Source organism: Entelurus aequoreus, linkage group LG20 (assembly GCF_033978785.1).
Source record: "Entelurus aequoreus isolate RoL-2023_Sb linkage group LG20, RoL_Eaeq_v1.1, whole genome shotgun sequence".
In the NCBI taxonomy this organism is placed as follows: Eukaryota; Metazoa; Chordata; class Actinopteri; order Syngnathiformes; family Syngnathidae; genus Entelurus; species Entelurus aequoreus.
The window spans coordinates 46,626,633-46,652,812 of NC_084750.1; the positions used below are offsets into that span (position 1 = coordinate 46,626,633).

At 39.6% G+C, this 26,180-nt stretch overlaps 1 protein-coding gene across 8 annotated transcripts in view; it reads left to right on the forward strand.

Moving 5' to 3' along the window:
* The window catches only part of LOC133636311 (growth factor receptor-bound protein 10-like), a 148,773-nt gene that overhangs the window by 68,566 nt on the left and 54,027 nt on the right, over window positions 1-26,180 (forward strand). For 6 of the 8 annotated variants that reach the window (XM_062030189.1, XM_062030184.1, XM_062030185.1 and 3 more), the window contains 5 exons: window positions 4,301-4,457; window positions 9,500-9,615; window positions 20,119-20,193; window positions 20,394-20,531; window positions 24,867-24,977. In XM_062030189.1, coding sequence (XP_061886173.1) covers window positions 4,301-4,457; window positions 9,500-9,615; window positions 20,119-20,193; window positions 20,394-20,531; window positions 24,867-24,977 — 597 coding nt within the window. Of the gene's footprint in view, window positions 1-3,086; window positions 3,147-4,155; window positions 4,177-4,300; window positions 4,458-9,499; window positions 9,616-20,118; window positions 20,194-20,393; window positions 20,532-24,866; window positions 24,978-26,180 lie in introns of those variants that run through there. The other 2 variants (XM_062030188.1, XM_062030191.1) reach the window with 2 other exon arrangements.

The following is a 26,180-nucleotide window of genomic DNA, read 5'->3' on the forward strand; positions in this document are numbered from 1 at the left end:
GGATGTCAAAGCAAACAAGAACGCCTACGTGCAATTACTGCCATCATGGCCGAAGCTCCAAAACAACCAAAGAAATGAGAAGTTTTGTCTAAGGAGACAAAACAAAAAAAGACAAAAGGAACTTACTCAGATTAAAGGACAGTTGGGATCAACATTGCCCCAAATTTCACTCGCTGGCGTGAGCTCAAAGACGAGGAGTTTCAGACCGATGCTGCCTCGGCTCTGTTTTTGTTGGACTAGTAAGTGACTTTCCGTGCTCAGAACAAAATGCTAATGCTAGCTGTTGGAAATTTGCGCGGTAGCAATAAATAGCCAGCAGCTTGATAGTTTCGCTACTAATTCTTCGAAAAAAAATCTCCCGCCAGTCTTTCTTTGCTTGGGACCTGCATCCATTCTTGGTAGTAGTGTCGTGTTTGTAGCACAATCCAAGATCATTTCTTGGTAGTGACATCAGCATAGCTATGAGAGACCTAATATTTGTGGCAACATTACATCATGTCAGTATGACGCTATATTCGCCAGTCATCATGGGAAAGGTGGTCTTCTCCTGGCAAAACACGACCGCTTCGGTCCACTGAAACTTCTTGAGTGGTGCTTTAATATTAATAAAACAGATTTTATGATTTTTAGTATGAAAAACAAAACCTATAATAAATAAGAGGTGAAATTATTTATTGATGGCATCAAAATTAGCTTGGTGTTTAAAATCAGATTTTTCGGAGTTATTGTTGATGAATAATTAACTAGGAAACAACATACTGAACTTGTCTGTAGCAAGATGATGAAATCCATTGGTATTTTGAGTAGTTTGTTGTTTTATTGATCGTTTTTGTATGTTGACATTATACTATATCCTCAATGAATGTATTGCAATATTATTTGGAATGCTACTTGTCATTCATATCTTTATTAAATCTTATTAAAGAGATTCTTGAGAATAATGAATTTTGTCCAGTAGACTCAGCTCATCTTTAAAAAAAAAAGACAGGGTTTTGATAATATTCAATGTTAACATATATTGTATATCTATTTTTATGTACATTTGTTCATTGACTTACCAACAGTTTGTAATTTTTTTCTACATATACTTCTGATGTACATACTCAACAAGACACTTTTATCTACTCGTCAACTAAGAAGTAAACACTGGAGTACAGAGGAGCCTCTCTTTGGAATAAACTGCCACCAGCTCTTCAATCTACAAATACATTTTATTCTTTTACAAAACGACTGAAGGCCAAGTTGGTCTGAAGTGAATTATGATGAGAATGTATATACGTTATGTTTTGGGGGAGGTGTCTTTACAAGACTTTAGGGTCTTCTCAACCTGTCCTGCATATGTTTTTGCTTAATGTTGTGTATTGTGTGTGCTAATAAAAATGAAGCTGCCGAGAATTGAACCCATGTCATGTGGCATAAAAGGAAATACACTACAAGAGAATAGTAATGTAGCATATTTTGTTCAAATGTTGTTATTCATACTGCTCATGGAGTGGTAAACGACATTCATACTGCTCATGGAGTGGTAAACGACTAGGATTAAGTTTGTTGTCAAATTTATTATACAATGTTATTCTTTTATTTAATTGGCATTTAACAAAAAACAACCATTTTTATTTTCTATCCAGATTCCAAACAGACCACAACTCTCAAAAGCCTACATTTTCAATGGATTTTCGGCAGTTTGTGTTGTCGAATCTCCTTTAAAATCTGAACCGCATCCCCGAAGTGGTGCCGTGGTATGGCGAGGCAACGAGGCTCATTTCCGACTCCACCACCACATACGCCCCCTCCATTACTCCAAGCCTCCGCACATCACTAGATGAAGCACACCTGCAGGATATGATCTTGTGCGCTGTCCTACTACCTTCGTATGCTTCAAATTGTTCCACCTCTGAGGGAAGTGGTAGGTGCCACCCTCTAGACGTGCCAGTGCTGAGTTGAAGGACAGGGAGACCATCAGGAGCACCAAAACAAGCTTGCTAGTTAGCTAACCATCGAGCTAGCTTACTTGTTGCCGCCTTTGTTCACTCTGCGGGCCACAAAGTTAATGGCTCTCTACTTTGCTGCGGATGATTACAGTTGTATTCATTAGTAGCCAGTGAGGAGGTCTATTTTGGACCTGACGCATTGTAAACGGATGCCACAACATGGGATAAGCAAGTATAATACCTGAGGGTGTGGCCCTTTGCATGCATGTTATAGAATTTGACATAATAATAATATAGGTCAATGATCTACTAAAAATTGCAAAATGACATTACGACCTTGTTTGCCCACATGTGACCTGCATGGAATTGAACAGTGCAACTCCAACATTTTTGTGTCCGCCTCAGGCCTCTTTTATATGTGGCTATAACTCAGAAGTGCAGCATATGTCAACGCTACTGCATTCATCTGACCACAACCTCATGTAAAAGTGATCAGCGTCATAATTGTTTGCCAAAATAGATGGTTAGAAAATAGATAGTTGACGACAGAGCAGAAAATGTTTTAGTAACTCAAGTGAATGTTCCAACACTCACAAGTGAAGTACTTTCTTCTACGCGCAGTAAGTGGAATTGTGGACTTTGATTGCACAAAACTCTTGAAATAGCCACAAATGCTCCAGTACTGAGACCGACTGGACTTGACGCCATGTTTACTTCCAGAAAAACTGCAGTCGTCATGTCCGCATGCATGTGGGATTGCATTCACATTAGACATCATATTTTTTACCCCTAAAAAGATGGAATTTGACAAAGAAATGTGAAGGTAGCCTACATGTCAGGAAGACAGCCACAAGAGGGTTGGTAGATGAGAGTACATCTAAAGGTCAAATGTATCAATTTTCTTCTTTTTGTCCTGAAAGGGTGCTGACATGTTAAAGATCCCACACTGGGTTAATCCAGTAGGCTAGTCCAGCTAAGCAGGCCTTTCTTTTCAGTCTGTGCTCTGTCACTTCCTCCCCCTTCCTTCCTTCCTTCCTTCCTTCGCTCTTACCTCGCTTGTCTTCTCCTCGCCAGTCAGCCCCTCCCTCTCCTCTCTCTCTCGCTCTCTCTCTCTCTCTCTCTCTCTCTCTCTCTCTCCCCCGTGTCACTGGAGAGCGTCTCAGTGTGAAAATGCCATCCTGCTCTCCAGACTGTTGCCTCTTTCAGGCTGTGGAGGTAAGAGACTTTGCATGCCTTTCCTTCTTTTCCCGATGGCGTGAGCCAGCAGCGAGTGTGTGTGTGTGTGTGTGTGTGTGTGTGTGTGTGTGTGTGTGTGTGTGTTAAAGTGCAGCAATTGAGCCCCTCACTGCTTCCCATTTTCCTCGCCTGGCCATGTTTCACAAACTTTTCTCCAACAAAAGTCATGAAATCACTTTAATTGGAGGGGTGGCAGGCAGGCAGGCGGGCGGGTAGGAGGAGAGAAGGGAGTCTTTTGGCTTCAGAAGGGGCAGCGAGCGCTGTGACGTTTTTTTTTCCTTCTTCCCCTCGCTCTCCTAGCGTCGCTGTGATGGTGCTTCTGGTGTTGTGTGCCATTTCTAGGCCAGCGTGGCTGTCCTGCGTCTTCTCCGTTAGCTCTTTTTGTGTCGGTGCAGTTTTCAACAGTTGCTTTGTGTGAAGCGGGCAGTTTTCCAGCAGGAAGGTCTGCTCTGGGCGCAGGATGTGAAGTACGTAGGTGTGCGAGCGCGTGCACACGCAAACATGTAACGCCTTCTCTCTGCCACTCATATTTATTGCATGTGTTGTGTTTAGCGCTGCACGCGGCGAGTGTGGAGCAGCTGCTCAGTGCAGCAACACAACATTGCAGCCAGTTTGAACGTGGCTTTGGGCACTTGGCTGAACTGGTTCAAAATGGCGCAACAATGGGAGGTGCTTTGAAGCGTGCCCGCTTGCTGCTCCCAGCGGTGGCATATTTAAGGACAATCAAAATGTGCTCCAAGTGTGAATTTTCCTACTTTTTCCCCGCTCGGTGTCGGCGCGACAGCAAACACGTCGGCGTGCAATGTGCGCAAGCAAGTTTACATGAATATCCGGGGATGTACTTGTGAGGGAGTTTGGTTGAGCGGTGGACAAAAGGGCTGAACCCAGTGTGCGGGCGCCAGTTTCCGGGACTTTGCCTTGTTTTTGTTTTTTTTAAAGAAACTCCTGTTAAAGAGCGATGTGAACAGGACTGTAAAGGATGGACTTGGCAAAGCATGTGACGATGGAGGTAAATGAAGTATTCCTTACTTTTGGATTTCCTCAAAAGCGGCTTAGGGCCGCGTCGTCGCGCCGGCCTACTGTTGCGAGACTCCTTTGCAGCCAACGTGACCTTAGCCATGTGTCTTTTGCAGATTGTGAAGGTGTGGAGCGAGGATGGGGCCGGTAAAGTTGTGGAGATCCCGGCAGACATGACGGCCAGAGACGTGTGCCAGCTCCTGGTCTACAAGAGCCACTGTGTGGACGACAACGCCTGGACACTGGTGGAGCACCACCCCATCCTTGGCCTTGGTAAGCTAGTGCATCAGACATTCACAGCACAATGAGCTTATGAGTACATCTTACTTAGTTTTAATGTCATTTGAGCCATGACAAGAGCAAACACCGTGTAATGCACATGTGTGTGTGCCCCTTCTACACATCTCCAGGAGCTAGTCGCGCTAGCAGGATTAGGCCTCCTTCGCCTCCCGGCACGCACGCTTGTTCCCTCCCCCAATAACACGCTCCAAACATATCTAAAAAGGGCATTTACTTTTGCAGCGTACCCTTTTGAAGCTTTACTTAGCTCCTTTTTATGGCCCTGTCTTTGTCCACCGTGAGGCTTTCCCACTCCCACAGTTGTATTTTTAGAGTCAAAGGATGGCTTTGTGCTTTGCTGCCTCATCTGCGTTTGCTGGAGAAAAAAAAAGGGCACTGGAGAGATGGAATGTGAGGTGAGCCGACGGGAGAGGGAGGGGAAAAAAGAGGAACGGGAGGAAGGAGAGGCGGGGGTGTGCATGTGGAGAGGGCCTGGACTCAAGCGTCATACCACAGTCGCAAGGAACCAATCCTGGATCGCTGTCGGACGAGCCCCTAGCGCGGCCGGCCAATCACTCTTTACTTAACCGCCATTGGAAATTCCCCCCGCTTGTGCACACACACACACACACGCACACACACGCACAAAGAGAGGTCAAACATTTCCGCCCATGCATTTCAGCCACGTTCTTTTTTAGCATGCAGCATTTTGAAAATAAGACTGCGGGTAGAAAGAAAAATGATGTTCAATTTCTGCTTGTGTACATGGTGTCAGTCTCAATTTCCTATTTGCTTCACATCGTATGTACACACATACACACACTCGTGTGTACCACAGTGATCACGTTAGGCCTGCATGAGCTCTTAATGTCTGCGGGCTTGCTGCACTTTGCTTATGGCTCCTCTGCTCTGGGCAATCAGCCTAAATAGATGACATCATCTTCCTGCAATGCCCACTCCGCCGCCACCCCTCGCTCATGCCTTCCTTCCTTCCCCCTCGCCATCTTTTGCCACTTCTTCCCTCCCCTCCACCTATGTTTTCCTCCGTGCCTCACAGTGCTTCTTTTCTTTTCACTACACTTAGTCTTTTTGCTCCTATTATATCATTGTGGAATGACAATATTGTGGTAGATGTGAGCGATCTTACTAGCGGTGTACACTATGTACCATGCTAGCTTTAACTTTCAACCACACATAAGTTTCAAATGACCAAGTCCAGGTGATATACCTCATCTTCACACACACACACACACACACATATACTGTATATATATACTGTGTGTGTGTATATAATAAATATATATATATATATATATAAAATGTATTCCGATACTCTTCTGTACTTTTTGATACTTTTTTATAAATTAAGGGGAGCACAAAAATGTCATTATTGGCTTTATTTGAACAAAAAATCTTAGGGTACATTAAACATATGTTTATTATTGCAAGTTTGTCCTTAAATAAAATAGTAAACATACTAGACAACTTGTCTTTTAGTAGTAAGTAAACAAACAAAGACTCCTAATTAGTCTGACGACGTATGCGGTAACATATTGTATCATTTATATACCTATTATTGTGTCTACATTAATTAAGGACAAGCGGTAGAAAATGGATTATTAATCAACTTGTTCAGATGACTTATGATTCATTAGTATCGTGGTACTATACTAATACTGTACAACCCTAGCGTGTGTGTGTGTGTATGTGTATATATATATATATATATATATATATATATATATATATATATATATATATATATATATATATATATATATATATTTAATTTCATTATAACTTATATATATTTATTAATTCAGACGTTTTCTGTTAACACGTTAAAGGTGTTTAATAAAAACAAAAGCATGTTTAGTACATGCATCGTGTTGTAATTGTATGCATGTTCGAAATAAACTGAAACCATAACATATAGATTCCTTTCTTCCATGAAGACAAGAATATAAGTTGGTGTGATTGTGATGACTTGCATTGATTGGAATTAGACAGTTGTGATGAGAACATCCACATTTTCAAATGGAGGAGAAAAAAAGTCCTCCTTTCTGTCCAATACCACATGAAAGTGTCCAGCTTCCATACTCCTTTTTATACACTTTACAAGAAACACATTGGCGGCAAACTGCATAGCGTGCTAGCTTGTGTGTGCTAGCTTTCTGAGACTTTTATTTTGTTAGCGCAGGGAGGATGGAGCAACGCTTTTATTGTAAAGACAGGAACTGTGCGGTCAGTCTTTAGAGTTTTGACGGCAGGTACGTCACGAGATTCTGTTGAAATAAAAAGTGTTTCTCGCCTTCCTGTCGGTCATTTTTGTCTTCACACTGAGCTAGCAGCCTGCAGCGTCATCTCACGAGATTCCCGGGTGCTGTGAATGTCAATCTAGTGACCAAAGTCACGTCATGGTGGACATTGATGATAGCCAGTCTTTAGGACAATTTTTTTAATGCCTGACTGGGGATGGAATGACACACCCTCCACAATCGACTACTAGCTCGCAATCGACGTAATGGGCACCCCTGCCTTAATGTAACTGATAGTGGTGCACCACCACAGCAAAATTGATGTCGTCACACCTTAAACATAAGGTTTTTTTTACCTAAAAACTAATGAAAGTAATATAATGTATTATAATCTCCGGAAGAAGTCGAAAGTCTGACGCTATTTTTAACTTTTATTGCCAATGTTACACTAACAACCGGCCAAATACCAACAATATTCCCCCTAATAATGCACCGAAAATGTATCCGGCGAAAAAGGACTTTGTTGGGATGACGTGAACATGATGTGCGCCATTGTCTGGAGCGTAGTCAGCATGTCTGCCATGTGGACGTAACTTTAATATATCCCAGATATCTCCGCAGACAGCCATCAACAAAATGTGCAAATATTAAGAGGACAGTGGGAGCTTTTAAGGAGAGAAAGACCAACTGGAACAGCAGCGCCAAGCAAGTGTGATGTCATGCTGGCTTTTTGTGGTGGACAGTCTATAATAACAGCAGAACAAGATGCTACATTTGTTGCTCGTCCTTTTAATTAAAAAAAGTCACAAAATCTTGAGACACTTGAAAAAATTGTCAAAGTACATTGTACAATAATCAGCAACAAATGTAAATATAGCAAAACGATATACCGTATTTTTCGGAGTATAAGTCACTCCGGAGTATAAGTTGCACCGGCCGAAAATGCATAATAAAGAAGGAAAAAAACATATATAAGTCGCACTGGAGTATTAGTCGCATTTTTTGGGGAAATGTATTTGATAAAAGCCAACAGCAAGAATAGACATTTGAAAGGCAATTTAAAATGTGTAAAGAATAGTGAACAACAGGCTGAATAAGTGTACGTTATATGAGGCATAAATAACCAACTGGTATGTTAACGTAACATATTATGGTAAGAGTCATTCAAATAACTATAACATAAAGAACATGCTATACGTTTACCAAACAATCTGTCACTCCTAATCGCTAAATCCCATGAAATCTTATACGTCTAGTCTCTTACGTGAATGACATCAATAATATTATTGGATATTTTACGCTAATGTGTTAATCATTTCACACATAAGTCGCTCCTGAGTATAAGTCGCACCCCCGGCCAAACTATGAAAAAGACTGCGACTTATAGTCCGGAAAATACGGTAATATAAAAATGATGTTTATTAATAACACAGATTTGTTGAAAGAAAATCCTATGATGTGATGGCCCTGCAGCCACAGGTATCTTGGCAATCAACTCACCAGCTTGTATGGCAGCTAAAGCCTTACTTCTCTTGTCATTGCCTGTGCATTTGTGTTTCCCAGCAGCCTGTTGTGTACCAAGGGCTTAGTTTGGATCTTCTGTGACTGCTTATTGTGCATTTGAGTGCCATATGTTTATTCTCTTCAGCACAGAGTCAAGCTGAGGATGCCATGTGAGTAATAGCTGCTAGCTAGCCAGAACCAGCATCCTCTGCAGTGTCTTGTCAGAGTTACACAGTTAAATAAAACAAGCAAACACAAAGACATCTCAGGATAATATGTCAATATCCTGACTTTCAGTTGTTTGTAGTCTATGAATATTAGACTGCTTGACTTCTGTTAACACTTGTATGGCAATTAAGAATGGTCAAATATTACTTGCCCAATAATGAGTTTGGATTGATCTAAATAGGAAATGAGAGGCAGCCAACTTCTCCAAAGTCATAAATCACAGTCAACACATTTTGGTTTAATGCTTTTGCTTTGAAAGTGATGCAAAGATAAGAGGGTGACTCACACTGTCCGTGTGTGTGTGTGTGTGTGTGTGTGTGTGTGTGTGTGTGTGTGTGTGTGTGTGTGTGTGTGTGTGTGTGTGTGTGTGTGTGTGTGTGTGTGTGTGTGTGTGTGTGTGTGTGTGTGTGTGTGTGTGTGTGTGTGTGTGTGTGTGTGTGTGTGTGTGTGTGTGTGTGTGTGTGTGTGTGTGTGTGTGTGTGTGTGTGTGTGTGTGTGTGTGTGTGTGTGTGTGTGTGTGTGTGTGTGTGTGTGTGTGTGTGTGTGTGTGTGTGTGTGTGTGTGTGTGTGTGTGTGTGTGTGTGTGTGTGTGTGTGTGTGTGTGTGTGTGTGTGTGTGTGTGTGTGTGTGTGTGTGTGTGTGTGTGTGTGTGTGTGTGTGTGTGTGTGTGTGTGTGTGTGTGTGTGTGTGTGTGTGTGTGTGTGTGTGTGTGTGTGTGTGTGTGTGTGTGTGTGTGTGTGTGTGTGTGTGTGTGTGTGTGTGTGTGTGTGTGTGTGTGTGTGTGTGTGTGTGTGTGTGTGTGTGTGTGTGTGTGTGTGTGTGTGTGTGTGTGTGTGTGTGTGTGTGTGTGTGTGTGTGTGTGTGTGTGTGTGTGTGTGTGTGTGTGTGTGTGTGTGTGTGTGTGTGTGTGTGTGTGTGTGTGTGTGTGTGTGTGTGTGTGTGTGTGTGTGTGTGTGTGTGTGTGTGTGTGTGTGTGTGTGTGTGTGTGTGTGTGTGTGTGTGTGTGTGTGTGTGTGTGTGTGTGTGTGTGTGTGTGTGTGTGTGCAGAGAGATGCCTGGAGGACCACGAGCTGGTGGTTCAGGTTCAAGCCTCCATGAGCAGCGACAGCAAATTCCTCTTCAGGAAGAACTATGCCAAATATGAATTCTTCAGGAACCCCCTGGTGAGTCGCTCGCATCCCCGTGTTGACCTTTCAGTGACTGCTTTGCTTTAGCACGCAGCCCTGCACACACACACTGTCCGGTTTCACCATCTTTCCTGCATGCTTCATTTAAGCTTGCATTTTAGGCTTGCTGCCACAAATAACTTGCATTAATCTTCCAGAGCAGGACAGTTAAGTTCATTATAAAATAATCTCTCTTGGTATCAACATAGTCAATATTTGTCTTATGAGCTGATGGTCCCAGGAAAAGATGCTTTATTTAAATGATAAAAGAGGGTTTTAATCTTGAACTTCAGCCCTCTGTCCTTTTTATAAACCGTAATAATGAGCATTCATTTCAGAAAGTGCAGGTTCATTTGTCTTATTACCAGTTCTTTTTTTCACACACAATTTAATTAATTGAATTTTTTGCTTTTGAATTTTGTGAACTGAATTTTTTTTTTCATCAAATTATGCTGACTATTTGATTGGATAAAATTGTGTGGGCAATATGTTTGTTAAAATACAGTACAGTGTTTTAACATTCAGACTACAAAGCAGCCAATGAGGTGTCAAGTTAGCAATCATGTGAATGTGTGTTGACCTTTGAAGCAAGGAATTTGTGTGCACTGATTTTTATTTTTATTTTGCACTGAAGTTTTATACAATGATTTTTTTATAAGCTGAATTTGTAAACACATGCATTTTCCTCACAACGTTTTATTCAATAATATTGTCAGCATAATTTGATGTAAAAAACAAACAAAAAAAACAATATTAAAACAACTCCGTGACATAATTTCAGTTTTTGGTAATAAAGGCACAGCAAGCTAGCTAATTATGGTGGACAACACGGTGAGCAGTGAAACTGTGCAGAACGCTCATATTGCAGGCTCTCATGCCCAATCGTATGCACTGTATTTTTCGGAGTATAAGTCGCACCTGCCGAAAATGCATAATAAAGAAGAAAAAAAAACATATATAAGTCGCACTGGAGTATAAGTCGCATTTTTTGAGGAAATGTATTTGATAAAAGCCAACAGCAAGAATAGACATTTGAAAGGCAATTTAAAATGTCTAAAGAATAGTGAACAACAGGCTGAATAAGTGTACGTTATATGAGGCATAAATAACCAACTGGTATGTTAACGTAACATATTATGGTAAGAGTCATTCAAATAACTATAACATATAGAACATGCTATACGTTTACCAAACAATCTGTCACTCCTAATCGCTAAATCCCATGAAATCTTATACGTCTAGTCTCTTACATGAATGAGATCAATAATATTATTTGATATTTTACGCTAATGTGTTAATCATTTCACACATAAGTCGCACCCCCGGCCAAACTATGAAAAAAACTGCGACTTATAGTCCGAAAAATACGGTAGTCCTTCACAACACCAATGAAATAGGCCACTTCTGTGTGTGTCCATTAAGCGAGGCACAAAACATGACGGAACTAAACATCGCCCTGATTGGTGTTGCTGTCAGTCCTGGCACATTTATGACAATTTTAAGACCAACCAAAGTCAACATTTATCATTTCACTTAGGAGATTAAAGAAGAGTAAGAATTGTTGCTCCATCTGCCTCGACCTAAGTCCTATATTTTCAACAATGCTGCTTTGTCCAACATTTACTTTCACTTCTGTCCGTTTTGGTGAAGGATTGTGACCTTTGTCACATTTCCATGACGTATAGGTCGGCTAAACGTGACCTGAACCTTCAGACTGGAGTCTCATCCGATGCATGTCTGATTTATATCCACAAATTAAAGAGGGATTTGAAATCAACTCACATTTACATGAACATGTCACACAAGGACAACATCATGGGAATTGTCCTGCAGTGTGAACATATCTAGGACTGCTTTGTAGCCAAACATGTGATATAAAGACCATCTTTAATGATGGCACACCCTCTGTGAATAATTACTAAGAAAAATGTCTTTTGGAGCGGACTTGGGGTGTAACCATTGATGTTATTATCGGTTAGTGTTGCTGTTTTAAATGAAAATGATTGTAAAATGGTGATTGATATTTGCCCCTTGATAAACTCTCACTTACTTCCTAGCTAGCTTAAATGCTAACTTACAGTACAGTCCAAAAGTCTGGACACACCTTCTCCTCATTCAATCTTTATTTTCATGACTATTTACATTGTAGATTGTCACATCAAAACTATGAATGAACACATGTGGAGTTATGTACTTAACAAAAAAATAACTGAAAACATGTTTTATATTCTACTTCCTTCAAAATAGCCACCCTTTGCTCTGATTACTGCTTTATTATTATTATTATTATTAGCCTTTATTTAACCAGGTAAAATCCCATTGAGATCAAAGATCTCTTTTCCAAGGGAGACCTGGCCAAGAGGGCAGCAGCAAGGTTACATTAAAAACAGTAAACAAATACATAAAACATCACATTTACGACATTAAAACTTGCTCACATAACACATGTGCATACAGACAAGGTAGACTGCAGTCCTTGTCTGTATGCACACTCTTGGCATTCTCTCCATGAGCTTCAACCACACCCGTGTTGTGAAAATCATTTCAGGTGACTACGTCTTTAAAGCTCATTTAGAGAATGCCATGAGTGTGCGAAAAAGTAATCAGAACAAAGGGTGGCTAGTTTGAAGAAACTAGAATATAAACCACATTTTCAGTTATGTCACCTTTTTTTGTTAAGTACATAACTCCACATGTGTTCATTCATAGTTTTGATGTGACAATCTACAATGTAAATAGTCATGAAAATAAAGATTGAATGAGGAGGTGTGTACTGTAGATCCAAGCAACATTGTATTGAGGAGAAGGTGTGTACTGTAGATCCAAGTAACATTGTATTGAGGAAAAGGTGTGTACTGTAGATCCAAGCAACATTGTATTGAGGAGAAGGTGTGTACTGTAGATCCAAGCAACATTGTATTGAGGAGAAGGTGTGTACTGTAGATCCAAGTAACATTGTATTGAGGAAAAGGTGTGTACTGTAGATCCAAGCAACATTGTATTGAGGAGAAGGTGTGTACTGTAGATCCAAGCAACATTGTATTGAGGAGAAGGTGTGTACTGTAGATCCAAGTAACATTGTATTGAGGAAAAGGTGTGTACTGTAGATCCGGTGTGTACTGTAGATCCAAGCAACATTGTATTGAGGAGAAGGTGTGTACTGTAGATCCAAGTAACATTGTATTGAGGAAAAGGTGTGTACTGTAGATCCAAGCAACATTGTATTGAGGAGAAGGTGTGTACTGTAGATCCAAGCAACATTGTATTGAGGAGAAGGTGTGTACTGTAGATCCAAGCAACATTGTATTGAGGAGAAGGTGTGTACTGTAGATCCAAGCAACATTGTATTGAGGAGGTGTGTACTGTAGATCCAAGCAACATTGTATTGAGGAGAAGGTGTGTACTGTAAGTAACATTGTATTGAGGAGAAGGTGTGTACTGTAGATCCAAGCAACATTGTATTGAGGAGAAGGTGTGTACTGTAGATCCAAGCAACATTGTATTGAGGAGAAGGTGTGTACTGTAAGTAACATTGTATTGAGGAGAAGGTGTGTACTATAGATCCAAGCAACATTGTATTGAGGAGAAGGTGTGTACTGTAAGTAATATTGTATTGAGGAGAAGGTGTGTACTATAGATCCAAGTAACATTGTATTGAGGAGAAGGTGTGTACTATAGATCCAAGCAACATTGTATTGAGGAAAAGGTGTGTACTATAGATCCAAGCAACATTGTATTGAGGAGAAGGTGTGTACTGTAAGTAACATTGTATTGAGGAGAAGGTGTGTACTGTAGATCCAAGTAACATTGTATTGAGGAAAAGGTGTGTACTGTAGATCCAAGCAACATTGTATTGAGGAGAAGGTGTGTACTGTAGATCCAAGCAACATTGTATTGAGGAGAAGGTGTGTACTGTAGATCCAAGCAACATTGTATTGAGGAGAAGGTGTGTACTGTAGATCCAAGCAACATTGTATTGAGGAGAAGGTGTGTACTGTAGATCCAAGCAACATTGTATTGAGGAGAAGGTGTGTACTGTAAGTAACATTGTATTGAGGAGAAGGTGTGTACTGTAGATCCAAGCAACATTGTATTGAGGAGAAGGTGTGTACTGTAGATCCAAGCAACATTGTATTGAGGAGAAGGTGTGTACTGTAAGTAACATTGTATTGAGGAGAAGGTGTGTACTATAGATCCAAGCAACATTGTATTGAGGAGAAGGTGTGTACTGTAAGTAATATTGTATTGAGGAGAAGGTGTGTACTATAGATCCAAGTAACATTGTATTGAGGAGAAGGTGTGTACTGTAGATCCAAGTAACATTGTATTGAGGAGAAGGTGTGTACTATAGATCCAAGCAACATTGTATTGAGGAGAAGGTGTGTACTGTAGATCCAAGCAACATTGTATTGAGGAGAAGGTGTGTACTGTAAGTAACATTGTATTGAGGAGAAGGTGTGTACTGTAGATCCAAGCAACATTGTATTGAGGAGAAGGTGTGTACTGTAAGTAACATTGTATTGAGGAGAAGGTGTGTACTATAGATCCAAGCAACATTGTATTGAGGAGAAGGTGTGTACTGTAAGTAATATTGTATTGAGGAGAAGGTGTGTACTATAGATCCAAGTAACATTGTATTGAGGAGAAGGTGTGTACTATAGATCCAAGCAACATTGTATTGAGGAGAAGGTGTGTACTGTAGATCCAAGCAACATTGTATTGAGGAGAAGGTGTGTACTGTAAGTAACATTGTATTGAGGAGAAGGTGTGTACTATAGATCCAAGCAACATTGTATTGAGGAGAAGGTGTGTACTGTAAGTAATATTGTATTGAGGAGAAGGTGTGTACTATAGATCCAAGTAACATTGTATTGAGGAGAAGGTGTGTACTGTAAGTAATATTGTATTGAGGAGAAGGTGTGTACTATAGATCCAAGTAACATTGTATTGAGGAGAAGGTGTGTACTATAGATCCAAGCAACATTGTATTGAGGAGAAGGTGTGTACTGTAAGTAACATTGTATTGAGGAGAAGGTGTGTACTATAGATCCAAGCAACATTGTATTGAGGAGAAGGTGTGTACTGTAAGTAATATTGTATTGAGGAGAAGGTGTGTACTATAGATCCAAGTAACATTGTATTGAGGAGAAGGTGTGTACTATAGATCCAAGCAACATTGTATTGAGGAGAAGGTGTGTACTGTAGATCCAAGCAACATTGTATTGAGGAGAAGGTGTGTACTGTAGATCCAAGCAACATTGTATTGAGGAGAAGGTGTGTACTGTAAGTAACATTGTATTGAGGAGAAGGTGTGTACTGTAGATCCAAGCAACATTGTATTGCACTATTTCCCTATTAACTAACAACATCATCTTATTAATGGCTGAGCAACTAAGATATTGAAGTGATAGATCTACAGTACAGGTTGTATTCAGTCACGTGACTTGTTATGTGCAATATTCCATCCATCCATTTGCTACTGCTGCTTGTCCCTCTCGGGGTAATAAGATGTTAAAGCTAATAGCTAGATGGCAACTAGTGGGCTAAATGCTAGCTAACAACTGGCGCGCTATATGCTGAATACTAGAGGGCTTATAGCTGACAACTAGTGCGCTAATCGCCAACTGGTGCGCTCATAGCTGGCTGACAACTGATGCGCTAATCGCTGGCTGACAACTGGCACACTAATTACTACCTGGCAACGGGCAGTTAAATGCTAGCATGAATACAATAATATAATTATTTATTCATGTTTTCATTTTAAAACTGCAAGGTGCAGTGAGTAGGGTGTCCATGCTACTGCCAGTCCTAAACTACTACCGTTGGATCATTTTTCATGTGTATTCAAAGGCATTCAAATTTGTGCAAAAATTGCATAGAGCGGTAGTTCTCCATTTTTTTTCACCAAGTACCACCTCAGAAAAAACTTGGCTCTCAGAGTACCACCATAATGACCAACATTAAAATACAGTAGCGTAATGGGCCTAAGTATTCATTAAAAACAAGGCAGATATTTTTTTTTTTTTTAAACAAATATATTTGATATTGTTGGCCACTGTAATATTACACGGTTTGAACAATAGCACTGTTTGAATATAGGAAAATGAAAAACTACTTCAATCAAGTGATTCTTTGGCGTACCACTAGATGGTGCCAGCGTACCCGAATACCACAGTTTGGCACAAATATATACTAATCAACCAAAAATTTCTAAGCCAGAAAAAATATTTTTTGTTCCGCCAAGAAGGAAAATTGTGTCTATTTCTTATATTTATGAAATATTTGGTTAGACTATGTCAATGTAAGTACTTTTAAAGCACATTCAACAATACCCTGATGATAATAAATAAACACTAGTGTATCGAATGTGATGGAAGTTTCATTTTCTTTTCAGTATTTGCTTGGAAAGTTCATGCTTTTAAGGTTGTAACCTGAAAGATTTGAAGTTGTTACAAGTTGTATTGTCCCTATACCAGGGTTCTGCAACCTGGGGTTCTGGAGCCAAATGTGGCTCTGTCATGCCTCCGCCCGGGCTCCCTTTGGCAATGAAACAAAATGTCAAGAAATAATGCAGGGCTGGAATTTAACCACGGCAACTGCCGCGACCGCCCTTGTCTTTTGCCTTCATGCCCTCAAAAATGTACCAACATTTGCGGCAAGAACATGCCGTGACCGCCCTTGACTTTTTACTTGTTAATTGACGAGGGATGTAACAATAAACAGTCAAATGATAATTTGCGATAAAATTCCAGACGGTTAATAATACCGTCTAATTTTTTAATTACCGAAAAAAACTTAATTTATTAATGCATTTTAGGCAACAGGAAGTCAGGCGCATGTGTATTAGAGTCGTTTGGCTTGATAATCATGGCGGACTAACTACACAGACTTTGCTCAGGAGATTTCCCCTTGGAGTAAACAGAGCCAAGCGCTTGGTTTAACCTCATTTTCCCTCACTTCCCGCCGTGCGTTTAAGAGACACTGCTGTGTTTTAGATGGAGGCAGGTGTGGTCAATATTGTCCCCACGCTAAAAGTGTATGGAAAACTATTTGATGTTTTGCAGCAGGCAATGTGTCGTGAACGTTGTCACAACTTGTTTATAAAGTATTTACTTTGTTTACTACTCCGCCTTTATTTAACTGTATCAGTGTTCAAATAACATCAGTACTAGCTAAATGTTTTGTCATCTCATCCAACTCAACGCTGGCTGTGAAGATTGTGTATTCGATTCAATATTTTTTTTTGTTGGCCAAACTGTTGTACTGAAACACTAGGGAGGCGTTGTTGAAGAACAAAGCTTGTTTATTAGACTTCATCTTCATTAGCCAAACTGCTCTATGTTTAATATTGATATCAAAAAGTAAACGCCATGTTTTTTTACATTACTTGTGTTTTTTTCATGTCACAAAGGTATTACTTCAAAAAATCATTCATGTGACACAGCATTTTGTTAGTTTTATTGTGTATAGTTAATTCCTATATGACATATTTATGCTCCAACTCTTAATGGATCTGTGCTGATACATCATCTACATGTACATATAAATGTACATAACTTAAATAAATAAGAAAAAAAACCTCCCTATATAAAAATAGGGATACAGGCATTGTGTAATGACAAAAAACTGACAAGTTGATATTATTAAAGAATACAAAAAACTAATTTGTCTTTAGATATATGGATAATGTTTATCTATAGTCTTTTTATTAGACATTACAAATGACATGATGGTACTACGTTCACACCCCGACACTGCTTTACCTAACAATCAGTAATCATGATTTCAATATTGATAACAATAATCTTAGTTATTACTTTGGCCATAATTGGCAGCCCTAGACCTCATACATGAACACTGTTTTTATCTATATGTGACTATAAATAGTACAATTTGTCTACCAAATTGTTCTAACTATACCGCTGCATAACATTGTAAAAAATACCTAAGTGTTTATTGTTTATTGTTAGCGAACTGTGGTGCTTTCTAGTACTTTCTATTCTATTGTAAGTTTACCAACATTAAAGGAAACAACTCGTCTCCCACCGTGGTTACAGTGATGCCAAGTGACACTTCATCATATTCTGATACGGCAAAAAAGGTCACACTGGCATTAAACATTCATTTCTTATTGAAATTAAAGGTCAATCTTGTCCTTAAATAAAATAGTGAACATACTAGACAACTTGTCTTTTAGTAGTAAGTAAACAAAGAAAGATCCTAATTAGTCTGCTGACGTATGCAGTAACATATTGTGTCATTTATACACATTATGAGGGACAAACTGTAAAAATTTATTATTAATATACTTGTTCATTTACAGTTAATAACTGCTTATTTTCTGTTGTAACATGTTCTATCTACATTTCTGTTCAAATGTAATAATCACTTGTTCTTCTGTTGATTAGGTACTTTACATTAGTTTTGGATGATACCACACATTTAGGTATCGATCCGATACCAAGTAGTTGCAGGATCATACATGGGTCATATTCAAAGTCCTCATGTGTCCAGGGACATTATTTACTGACTTTATAAACATAATATTAATTTTTTAAAATCATTGTAGTATCGCCTATTCTATGGCTCATTTACTTGGTATCGTTACAGTCGATATTTGTATAGGTCCACCCATTTGTTTACAAGCAGTAGTGCTAGCTTGCTGTTAGCGGTTTACTTGTAAGAAACATAGTTAGTCACCGTGCAGGTGAGGATTAGTGATGTAGAAATAGCTAAAACACTGACGTTAGCCGCTACTAGTTAGCTATGTTTTAAAGCATCGCTTGCAGTGTTTATAGCTCCACCTTTATTCTTAGATTTAAAGCCACAATACGTCCATTTTCCCCCTTCTTTCCCAGGCATGTGAAAACACTGAAATCTGCGTTTTTAAACATTAATTTTTGCGTCAAAATATCACTTCCGTGTTTAATGAAATATCCCAAAAATACAGTCTAAACAAGATGAATTGAACGCAGACCTCAGGTACTCACCGCAAGGAGACGATCAGGAGCACAGAAACAAGCTCGCTAGTTAGCCTCATCTAGCTAGCTTAGTTGTCTAAGCCACAACGTTGATGGATGTCTGCTTAGTTCTAGAGATTTGTTGAGCAGCCAGCAAGAAGGTACTTTTTTGATGTAAACAGAGATCACAAGACAGGAAGTAGATTACCTGAGGGGGCGTGGCTACAGGATAGACTACTGTCTGAGTTCTTTGCATGACACTTTCAATGATAATAATGTTAGTAAAATTGTGTGGTGCATGACATTTGGGGCAGCGTGGCGTAGTAGGGTAGAGCAACCGTGCCAGAAACCTGAGGGTTGCAGGTTCGCTCCCCGCCTCTTACCATCTAAAAATCGCTGCCGTTGTGTCCTTGGGCAGGACACTTCACCCTTGCCCCCGGTGCCGCTCACACCGGTGAAATGAATGATGAATGATAGGTGGTGGTCGGAGGGGCCGTAGGTGCAAATTGCAGCCACGCTTCCGTCAGTCTACCCCAGGGCAGCTGTGGCTACAAAAGTAGCTTACCACCACCAGGTGTGAATGATTGATGGGTTCAGAAAAACATGTAAAGCGACTTTGGGTACTTAGAAAAGCGCTATATAAATCCCAGGTATTATTATTATTATGACATGGCACACGTGTGTGTCAAAAAGAAAGCTAAAAGAGGCTGGGAGATGAAAATAAATCTAAAGGTAAAATAAAGTGTCAATTGCAGGAAATGTAGTCTTGATCTTTCGTGTCAGCACTTCTTGCTGATAGAAATGTTCCTCTTTTTTCCCCTCAGTGTGCTCACATGCCTGTTACTCCGCACTGTTTTCACTTGCAAGTGCTCTGTGTGTACGTTGACTCACGAATGGTAAAAATATGTAGTGGTATTTTTTAAAGGTAGAATAGTACCCTTACCTTGGTACTTTGTGAGTAGCAGTATAATGTACATCCTACACATGACTTTTGCTTCATTGTGGTATAAGCTACTTACAATTTGCATCTTAGTGGAGGCTATTTTGGTCTTTTATGTGTGAGGCGACGTCCAATGGCGAGCCAAAACATAACGAGCAGAGAGTTCCTGGTCCTTTTAAGGACACGCAACCTCAAAGTGACACAGCGGACATGTCCATCTTGGCGTGGTATCTTTTGCTGATGTGGACTAAGCATAGGTGAGGTGACGTTATTGGCGTGGTGATTTAGGTGTTTGTCAGAGCCAGCAGGTGACCTCAGCTCTGTGGGTAATGAGCACAGTAAAAGGCTGGCCGCAGCCTGTCAATCACACTAAGAGTGGTGCTGCTGGCTAAAGGGGATTACATCAGCGGGTGAGATCATACTGCATCTACAGTGCCTGCCTCTCTCTCTTTATCGCCCAAACCACTCGTCTCTGAGTCCTTGTGCAAAGTATTCTACATAGAGAAGCATCACCCTTAGCAGCTTGTGCATACACTAAGTGGTTTCTCTCTTTCTCTTCACCGCTCATTGTCACCACCTCTCTTGTGTTTTTCCATGCAGAACTTCTTTCCAGAGCAGATGGTGGCTTGGTGTCAGGAGTCTGATGGCACGATCCCTCAATCGCAGCTCTTACAGGTGAGGAGGGATGTTGCACGTGCAAGTCAATGGTTATCTAACCCTTCCTTTAATCTGAAAACCTCCAATCCGACACCAGCTGCCCTTGAAAGGAGGGAAAACACAACCCTAAAAATATGCATAATTACAGTCGCCCACTACTACTGCACTTTGAGCAATACAGAAAATGAAAGCAAACTTCATTGATGTTTTCTTTCCAGAACTTCCTGAACTCCAGCAGCTGTCCAGAGATTCAAGGCTACCTGTACGCAAAAGAACCCGGACGCAAGTCCTGGAAGAAGCTCTACATGTTCTTACGCCGCTCCGGCCTCTACTTCTCCACTAAAGGAACATCCAAGGTAAACTAGCTGCACCATTACAGAAGCTAATACTGTCAACTTGAATCATGCATAGGGCAGTGCTGTCCAAAGTGCAATAAAAGAGTAAAGAGGGGAAATGTAACAAGAATTTGTTGCAATATTGAAATTGGCACTTTATTTTCATTGCTCAAAAAATACTAATTACAAGCAATTTTGGTATACATTATTGACCTATTCAAGACTCCAATTACTCCACATAAATATTTCATTTTGAAATATATTGCATTTGTTGTGTGTTTGCCATATAAATAAAACACGATTTTCTTTGGCATAAACATAAATCCATCCATCCATTTTCTGCCGCTTGTCCCTCTCGGGGGTGCTGGAGCCTATCTCAGCTGCATTCTGAATAATAAAAACTTATAAATGACGTATATAACTGAAGTTGATCTAGAGATCTAAGTGTTTAAAGTCAAATTCATCTAGATTTAATGACTTCTATTTACACTTCTGAGTGGGGCCCCTTTGAATCCCCAAAACCTTTAGTCTATTTTTTATTTTTAAACTCATTGCTCAAAAAACAATAATGAAACAAAACCTAAATCATGAATTATTTACCTAATTAGGGCTCCAAATTACTTCACATCAAATATTCCACTTTGAACATTTTTGGGGTGAAATATATAATAGTTTGTGTTTTGGCCATAAAAAGTGAGGTTTTCTTAGACGAAAAGGGCATAAAAAAGGTTAAATGTTATGTCAACTGATAGATCTGAAGTTGATCTTTAGACATTTAAGCGTTGAAAGTAAAAGAAAATATTAAAATGACTTATTTTTAATACTTTGATGACTGAGACCCTTTTGGGGCACCTGGACCTTTAACATTCACCAAAATTGAAGAGATACAATATATATATTGTATAAGTTTTGAAAATGAATAATATCAAAATGGCCCCCAAATGCTTTCAATTTTCATTGTGTGGGGGCCCTCAGTGGAAAAAGTTTGGACACCCCGAGCATAGTAGCTGATCTACTACGATCCAAAATAACACCTGTTGAATAGGAAATAGTGGGCGTGCTGCAGGTGATTTACTAAGACTGGGGTTCCAATCGATACAGAGTGCAGGGCGCCCTATTTATATGAGGCGTTGCTGTGCCCATGGAGACACTCATTTGCTGCAATATGTGTTTTGTCATGTGAAAAATTCAGCGCATCTTTTCTGGCCTATATGGACAACAGAACCTATTTGCTGTTGTGATGTTGTTTGATCGCTTTTGTACATTAAAGACGCTGAAAGCAAAGCAATCTACATCAATTAATGCTAAACTAGCTGAACAAAACATCCACGTTAGCTTTGTTATGTAGGTGACAAAGAAAATGAGTGTAAATATGCAATAACAAGCGCCGTCGAAAATAACAAGTTAACTCATCTGATTAATCTAAAAAAAAATGACATTAATCATGTATAAACAGGGATTAATCACACAATATATTTTGAATGCACATCTAATCTATTCTAACACAAAATGCATTTGTGTCCAAATATATTCTTTTCTTTTTTTTAAGTTAACTGAAATGATTCACACAATACAACTAGCAATACGTATGATTTAGTGTGGCTAATCCAACTAATACAAATTGTGATTCATCTGATTTAAAAACCAGTTACTGTTCAGTTCAGTTTCAGTTTATTTCCAACATGCATATGATACAATGTAATGTACTCCTTTTCATATCACAGCATTTTTATACTCTGTAGCAGTACAGTGAATAAATACATAAGAAAACAAATATTAAATACATAAATGTACCTACTCAGTGGCCTAGTGGTTAGAGTGTCTGCCCTGAGATGGGTAGGTTGTGAGTTGAAACCCCGGCCGAGTCATACCAAAGACTATATAAATGGGAGCCATTACCTCCCTGCTTGGCATTCAGCATCAAGGCTTGGAATCACCAAATGATTCCTGGGAGCGGCCACCGCTGCTGCCCACTGCTCCCCTCACCTCCCAGGGGGTGAACAAGGGGATGGGTCAAATGCAGAGGATGATTTCACCACACCTAGTGTGTGTGTGTGTGCGTGTGTGCGTGTGTGCGCGTGTGCGTGTGTGTGTGTGTGTGTGTGTGTGTGTGACTATCGTTGGGACTTTAACTTTAAACAATCATTATCTCATTAGAAAAAAAAAGGTTGAAGATGTTCATCATTAGTGTTCTTCTGTGTACTTTGTGAGCACTTGTAGTTTGAACAGTCCCTCAAACTGAATCATATTTGTTTGATTTCTTTGCTTAATCCATTTAATTCCACATACTGATATGCTTAAGCTTTTAAGTGTTGTACGTGCATACAAATGTTTTAAGTTAGATTTTCCTCTAAGATTAGACTTCTCTTTTGTTAAGAATTGTTGTACATTCTTGGGTAACAGGTAATAGTTTGCTACATCGTTGTACATGTTTGCAAATGCACTAAATCGTTGGATTTCAATATTTTATTTTATTAAACAAAATGTTTGTTCTCTATATCCAACATTATTTATTATTCTAACTGACCTTTTTTGTAACACAATTAGTGAATGAGGTGTACTTTTGTAGTTGTTAACCATATTTCTACACAATAACTAGACAATATGAAGTGATTTTTGGTCCAGAACATATTTTACTTTATTCATAATGTAAATATTTCTTGCCCCCTTATGTTGCATATTTTTACATGAGACTTCCAGTTCATTTTCTTATATATTATTGCCTCCCAAATGTTGATTTTTCACCCTGTCAATGTCTACTCCATCTATTTGTATTTTTGTTTGACTTTTCCTTCTACTTTTACCAAATAGAACTACTTACATATCTCATCAAAAATGAATATTTTAATTTTACAATCTGTCGTGAGCTGAAATTGGCCCCCAGGCCACACTTTGGACATCATTGGTTATTATCATATTAGATATTATTAATGTAACTCCTTTTTTTTTTTTTTTTTTAAACACCATTTAAAAAAAATAAATAAAAAAATAAAATTTAAATGCCTGTAGACACCATAACAAATCAATTTGGTTGGTTTGAAACAGTCCCTTAAGTCAGTGGTCCCCAATCTTTTTGTAACTGTGGACTGGCCAACGCTTGTATTTTTTTTTGTCATTAAAAAATACAATCATGTGTGCTTACGGACTGTATCCCTGCAGACTGTATTGATATATATTGATATATAATGTAGGAACCAGAAATATTAATAACAGAAAGAAACAACCCTTTTGTGTGAATGAGTGTGAATGGGGGAGGGAGGTTTTTGGGGTTGGTGCACTAATTGTAAGTGTATCTTGTGTTTTTTATGTTGATTTAATAAAAAAAATAAAAGAAAAATAGTTTTTTCTTTTTTTTTTTTATGCGGCCCGGTACCAATCGATCCACAGACCGGTACCGGGCTGCGGCCCGGTGGTTGGGGACCACTGCCTTAAGTCATCCAGCAGTTATAAACTTGTAAAATGGAATTGCTGAATAGACGTATATCAAAAAAAAAATTTAATTGATTATTACAAAAAATTGTTTTATACATTTGAATAACATTTCAATAAATTTTTCAAAATTATTAACCCATTTAGAATTGGGTAAAATAAGAATCGCGATTCGGATGTTAATCGTTTTTTTTGTGCACCCCTAGATATGTGTATATATATTAACTATGTCAAATGAGTAAAAGGGTTGATGAAACCATGAATACTATAAACTACACATTCTTTTGTTGTGTTTTCATCCACTTGCATATTGAAATGTAGAGCGTGTCTTGAGGGGATACATGGTGGTTGCCTACAGCCACGCACAACCTGCTAAACAGTGGCTGTGGTGTAGAACTGCATTGAATTATTCTGCAAGGTGCTTCTAATATTTTGGGTATCACATCCTTTTGTTTCGGTCTATTTCTTTAGTCATGAGTCACACATTTCGTGGCAAAATATTGTAAATGTCTGATGTTGTGCAGTAAAGATATTGTTGAACATGGTGTTTTTGTTTTCTTGCCTATGAATGGTGCGATCATCATTCGTGTGCAGTATGTAATTCATTATTGCTTGTTTTACTTTGTAGCTGTATGTAAATATGATTACGCTGAAGGGGCAGCTGGTACATCAGCTCTGTGCTCTTTTAATGTCTTTTATGTTCTTTGTTTTCATGTGTTTTTACTTTGGCCTTTTAATTTCCCCATTGTGGGATGGTCAAACCTATCCTGAAAACATAAAACAATGAGCATTGATATATTTTTTTCTTTTGACAAAGCTCCCATGCATGAGTTCAGTACAGGTGTACCTAATGTTGTGGCCAGTGAATGTATAAGAAACTATGTCTACAGAATAATGTAAGATGCGCTTTATATTTCTGACTTACAGGAGCCACGACACCTGCAGCTTTTGTCCGATTTGGACGACAGCAACATCTTCACAGTTATCACCGGCAGAAAACTGCACAACGCCCCCGCAGACTTCCAGTTCTGCATCAAGGTAACACACACACACACACACACACTAAACAAACACTGCAACTATTTTTTTTTGTGCCACTGTAGTGTGCAGATACTCCGGCGCCACAAACTTGGTGACCTCATATGAGCCACTAACACTTGCGTAAAATTGCTTTGTAACAGATGCACCTGTGTCTAGTGTGTGTGTGTGTGTGTGTGTGTGTGTGTGTGTGTGTGTGTGTGTGTGTGTGTGTGTGTGTGTGTGTGTGTGTGTGTGTGTGTGTGTGTGTGTGTGTGTGTGTGTGTGTGTGTGTGTGTGTGTGTGTGTGTCAAAGGACAGCGGGGTTAAAACCACCCAGCAGGAGTTCAAACACACATTCGGCACTGTGTGTCCCACTCCAATAGTTATCTGTGGTGGGTCACCTGCTGATCTGGGATAAGCCCAGTGGGATAAGCTAGGATGGTACAGAGAATCTGCCCCCTTCTCTCCCCGCCCCCTCAGCTCGCTTATACACACACACGCACACACACTGCTACAAACACACGCACACACACATTGCTACAAACACACACACGCGTGCGCTAGGCGAGCGTCATGTCAGATGCTGTCAGCGGGGGTGACAGTGCAGAATTGGGTTAGGGATTTTACTTGACGGGTGGTGACTGGATTGTTGCTATGGTTACATGAATTAATTCATGGCCGGGGCCTGGCAGGTTCTTGTCTTGGTGCTGGGGGAAGAGAACTAAGCTTGCTATATGAGTGGGACACATTTGTACAATAAATGCTCAGTGGTCCCCAACCACTGGTCCGGGGGAATAACATGAAATCATTGATGAATGAGTGCATTTTCTCCAACTTGACTTTGGCCTGTCCCAATAAACATGTATAACACAACTCCTGACAGGAAGTCACCATTTGCTATATCTTTGTTAAACGGGACAATGCACATGAATGAATTTGTAAATGTGGCAGATTGTAGCCATCTGCAGGTTGCTGGTACAAGTTCAGTTAGACAGCACCAACATCAGACACAAACATCCATCCTTCCATTTTCTACCGCTTGTCCTTTTTTTGGGGGTCAGATATAATACAAATCACATCCAATGGAGACCCATATAAAAGAGTAGGATGTAGCTCAGGACAGATGAAGAACGTCACCCTCGTAGTTATAGAGAAGTGCAACATTTTTGCTCATAAAAGTGTGCTGAAGTTAGAAAATATACATCTCCCTTTTCCTAGTAC